Below are 4,745 nucleotides of genomic sequence, written 5' to 3'. Positions count from 1 at the left end.
CACAGACAGAATACCAGCTGAACTGAGTGGGGGGGGCTGATCTTTAATTCAATATCTACGTTATCCATTATCAGCAACCATTCATCCAATGTTCCATAGGCACATCCTGTTTACTAATTTGATATCATTTTAAAAAACTGACTAAGATTACATTGGAGAACCCTTTGTAATTATGTAAGCACACAAAGTAATCTGAAAACTGCTGCCCTGGTTAAAAAAAACAATGCAAGTGATTCCAGCTGGTATTCTGTCTATAATGGAGTGCAATGGAAATTTCTAAGTGACCCCAAACTTTTGACCGGTAGTGTATGTACAATCATAAATTAACTTTGTTGTAGATATAATACTTATTAACTTATTTTTTTCCCTCCCATTCTTAACCACAATTTAAATCATTTAGTTGGAGAGCAGGATGATAACCCAATACAATCACGATAAAATAGATTGCCAGTAGAAGATGGTAATCAAGCCCAAGTTGTTGTTGTTGTAAAAATAACAAAGAAGCTTGTACGTAGAATATTTTATTTACTCCAATCGGTTCATTACAGATAAAAAAGTGTAACTGCTTGCCCTTAATATGGTCATACTGTCAAGATACTCTGCCACAGACCCAAAGCGAGATATAACAGAATAAAAGAAATTTGCTAATCAGAAGCAATTTTGGCACAAATGTTCTGTAATTTCTCTATAAATACACTGCTAAAGGGAGTTCTCCCTGTTGAATGACCTAAGATACATGATTGTTGAACTGAAGCTTGTGCAAAACCTCCCTAAGCGTGTCGCTTACTCCATCAGCTGAACGTAAGATGCCGGGAAAAGACCAACGCGTCCGTGACAGTGTCCCTTCCACCAGCCCTCGTCAATCATCTCTATGTTGGTGATGACATCATCTGGGTTGAAGGAGATCTCGTCGTCAGCCTCTGTGTGGCAAAGGAGCGGATTTGAGGGCTTGTCTTCACCAGTGTTGAGAGATGTTTAACAAATGTCAACAAATTATTAATGGAAAAGGTGTCATACCTCCTTCATAGTCATAAATTGCTACTGCCCTCTGGCCACTCGACAGGTCTTCGTAGTCGTTATTGGCGTCTGAAAAGAAAACATTAAAAGGAAAGCGCATTTTAGATGCAAAAAGTTTGACATTTAACCTTCAGCCAATTCAGACGCAGACCTGTCAGCACAGGAGGAGGCGTGTCAAGATCCTCGTATTCCCCTTCATCCTCCTCCACATCTGCTGACCTGTCGGGTAGCGGAGGAACATCCATTTCGAGAAAAGTGTCTGAACGTGGAGGCAAGTCTGGGGGCACCTCGTATAATGGTCCCTCCTGGAAACACCACAGAATATCTTTGATTTCATGATCTCAAATCCTGGAGATGACCTGAGAAGATTTTCATATAAGACCTAACTAGACCCACTTTGTTTCTCGAATCGCTGCGCTAAGTGTCTATTTAAGAATTTTCTAACCACCTTGATGAAAAAAAATCAATAATCTGGGAATGCTAGGAATTGATTGGATGGATTTATCTACACATTTTGTTGCCTTTTTCTTTACCCTACCCAGTTTTATTTAGTTGTTATAACTGTAGATTTTTTTGCAGACACTGATTGACTGTCCAGGATTTGTTGACAATAACAAAAATACTGAATATTGCCAGCCTTATGATTTAAACAGATGAATGAATTATTCTATAATTTGGCACAGCTGATATCTGAATGTGTCTTACCTCTGACTCCGACTCTGGTTCTGGTTCAGGTATTTCTTGTATCTCCGGCATGTGGTGTGTCATATCATACTCCACATCTGGAGTCTCATCTTGAGCCACGTCTGAAACAGGTGGTGGACAAATTTCCTCCTCTCTTCTGCTTTCTTCCTACAGGAAACACAAAATCATTAACCGGCACATTGACCATGACCTAATAGTTTGACTTCATTACATGTTTACAGTGCAGTGTGTATGTGTTACCTCTTGTCTGCGTTTGGCCACCTCTCGCTCTCTGCTCTCTCTGGCTTGTCTCTTCGCTCTCTCTTCTTCGACTTTCTTCTTGTTGTCTTCATCGGAAGCTTTGGCCATGTTCTCAAAACGTGCCTTAAGTTTTCCTGCACCTGCACTTGCTGAATATTACAGAGAAAAAAAATTTAAGAATAGAACGCAATAGCAATAATCGTTTGAACACGTGAACACCTAAGCACCGGTGGCTTTAACACCAGAAAGATGGTGCAGTAGGGTTGATTATGGTGAGTGAAAAAAAAAATGACTTACAGGCCTCTAATGGTTGTGTCTTTTCATATGCAGAGGTAGGGGAGTCCATGTCAGAGAAGCCGGCTGCGCTCTAAAAGAGATCAAGAGAGCGGAAGACGTTGTTTTAAAAGGTCAAAATAGTCAATTATCAATACTCATTACTGCTGGAATGATTAGTTGATCTTTAATATATATACAATATCTACATTGCCCATTATCAGCAACCATTCATCTAATGTTCCAAAGGCACATTCTGTTCACTAATCTGATACTAAGAACACATTGGAGAACCCTTTTGTATGTAAGCACATAATGTAATCTGAAAACTGCCGCCCTGGTTAAAAAAAAACAATGCAACCGATCTCAGTTGGTATTCTGTTTATAATGGGGTGCAATGGAAATTTCTAAGTGACCCCCAACAGAGAGTGTGTGTGTGTGTATGTAAATACCACCATACTGAAAAAGCGTAACAATTGTATAAAATAAAGATCAAAACCAAAATAATCAATATTAATGCCAACAATGTAACTTGACAATAATGTAACATTCATGACAAAAGGCTTATTTGAAAGCTATTAAAATGAAGATTTGGAATTTTGATTTGTGTTTTTTTTACCATTTCAATACATAATACACTCAAGTTAATTAAGTCATAAGTCAAGTCCATAGACTGTCACTGTTAAATTGAATGCAGTATAGAGGTGGATGAATAATATCTTTGTCATAATGTAATTTTGTTTTGTTTTAGTCAATGTATATGTCACCATTATGTGTACCTTTTAATTCATAGTGAATGAGTGCTGTAGGACTGCTAGCTGTCTTTATGTTAGTCCTATGGCACCTGACTAGGGACTACGGATGAAAAGTAGTTATTTCTACTAATTCTGACATATTTACATGGTGTTTTTTTATACAAAGATGTTCATAAATATGCATGGTCCCTATCAAATAAACAAATAAGTAAAAAAAATAATAAGTTGCGACTGTAATACTGACCTTATCCATGCGGTCCGCTTGAACTCCATAACGACCTCCAAAACCTGCTGAATAATCTAAAGAGAGATACATTTAATCAGCCTAATGTACTACACTGTAAGAAATAGTGTATTATAAAATATATGTGTCTGTGTCTCTCCTCACCTTTTTGTGACTGGTGTTTCTCCGTCTCGCTCTTATAATCATAGCCTAAAGCAGCTTTATCCACTTTCTCCTTCTCGACACCAAACTTCCCCCCAAATCCCTTTGAGTAATCTGAACGCAAAAATATATAAAGAATTCAAATGTCAGGCAAAGATGTAAACAACGGACAAATGCTACAACTTTAACGTACCTTTCTGTGACTGGTGCTTCTCTGTTTCTCCTTTATAGTCGTACCCCAAAGCAGCTTTATCCACCTTCTCCTTCTCCACCCCGTACTTTCCTCCAAATCCCTTAGCATAGTCTGGAGAAACACAGATGCAAAATGAAGCAAATGTCAAAGCAAATAGTGTGAAAAGTGACAAATGCTACAACTTTAACATACCTTTTTGTGACTGGTGCTTCTCTGTCTGGCCTTTATAGTCGTACCCCAAAGCTGCCTTGTCCACTTTTTCCTTCTCCACCCCATACTTTCCTCCAAATCCCTTTGAGTAATCTAAAAACATACGGATTGGGTGGAGAATTCATTCTATTTGGTAGCAACTTCCAAAAGGAAAATATTGTACTGTCAGTGAGAAGGCTTCTTTAAAGTTGGACACATAGCGTACCTTTCTGAGATGCATGTTGGGACACTTCTCCTTTGTACTCAAAGCCCATGGCAGTCTGCACAGACAACACAAAGGTTGCATTTAAGGTTCATATCTTTCTTCAAAGCTCCCAACACTAGAGAACCTTTCCCACTTCTGTCCCCCTACCGATTGAAAGCAGATTTGTCCCATAATGTCTCATTGGAACTACAGATCTGCTGTCACTGCCCGATGTGAGTCGAGTGCAGATGGGAGTCGAGCATGGTCAGATTTGAATGGTTTACAGCATAACATGTCATACTGAAATTTGTGAAATCCATAAAATGATAAACTTTTCTCAATACAAACAATAACAGAAGATGGAAATAATTTAAAAAACGTTTTAGCTATCTATTATTGTCTGGTTGCTAACGTTAGCTCAAAGCGTCATTCAACTGACAACCTTTGTTGCGTTTGATTGCTAACTTGTAGCCAGCAGTGATACAAACTTTATCAAGTAGGTCCATTTTTACTGTACTGACATTACAGAAGTCTCTTGTTAGCATCTTGTATGATACTTGTCGCAGGAGTGACACCACTACCCAATCTGGCAAACTTGCATAGTGCTGTTATAGCCGGTAGAGGGCCGCAAAGCGGATGTAGAAGTTCACTTACGCATGCATCACTTCGCGACAAGTAGCCTACAATAACCAGCTAACTACTAACAAGAGACTTCTGTAATTTGTCATTACAATAAAAATGGACCTACTGTACATAAGAAGTTTGTTCACTGCTGGCTACAAG

General features: G+C 38.7%; 1 protein-coding gene across 2 annotated transcripts in view; it reads right to left on the bottom strand.

Annotated features, from left to right (window-relative positions):
- Nucleotides 1-511: 511 nt before the first annotated feature.
- The window catches only part of hcls1 (hematopoietic cell-specific Lyn substrate 1), an 8,431-nt gene continuing 4,197 nt past the window's right edge, over nt 512-4,745 (bottom strand). The window contains exons 6-16 of one of the 2 annotated variants that reach the window (XM_032505523.1): nt 3,984-4,038; nt 3,761-3,871; nt 3,569-3,679; nt 3,379-3,489; nt 3,235-3,290; nt 2,260-2,329; nt 1,963-2,111; nt 1,723-1,869; nt 1,169-1,322; nt 1,018-1,086; nt 512-920 (exon numbers count right to left, since the gene is read on the bottom strand). In XM_032505523.1, the coding sequence (XP_032361414.1) occupies nt 784-920; nt 1,018-1,086; nt 1,169-1,322; nt 1,723-1,869; nt 1,963-2,111; nt 2,260-2,329; nt 3,235-3,290; nt 3,379-3,489; nt 3,569-3,679; nt 3,761-3,871; nt 3,984-4,038 (1,170 nt within the window). In that variant the 3' untranslated portion in view covers nt 512-783. The remainder of the gene's footprint in view (nt 921-1,017; nt 1,087-1,168; nt 1,323-1,722; nt 1,870-1,962; nt 2,112-2,259; nt 2,330-3,234; nt 3,291-3,378; nt 3,490-3,568; nt 3,680-3,760; nt 3,872-3,983; nt 4,039-4,745) is intronic. The other variant, XM_032505524.1, reaches the window with a different exon arrangement.

This window comes from Etheostoma spectabile, chromosome 23 (genome assembly GCF_008692095.1).
Source record: "Etheostoma spectabile isolate EspeVRDwgs_2016 chromosome 23, UIUC_Espe_1.0, whole genome shotgun sequence".
NCBI lineage: Eukaryota > Metazoa > Chordata > Actinopteri > Perciformes > Percidae > Etheostoma > Etheostoma spectabile.
This window is presented reverse-complemented; position numbering and strand designations above follow the sequence as displayed.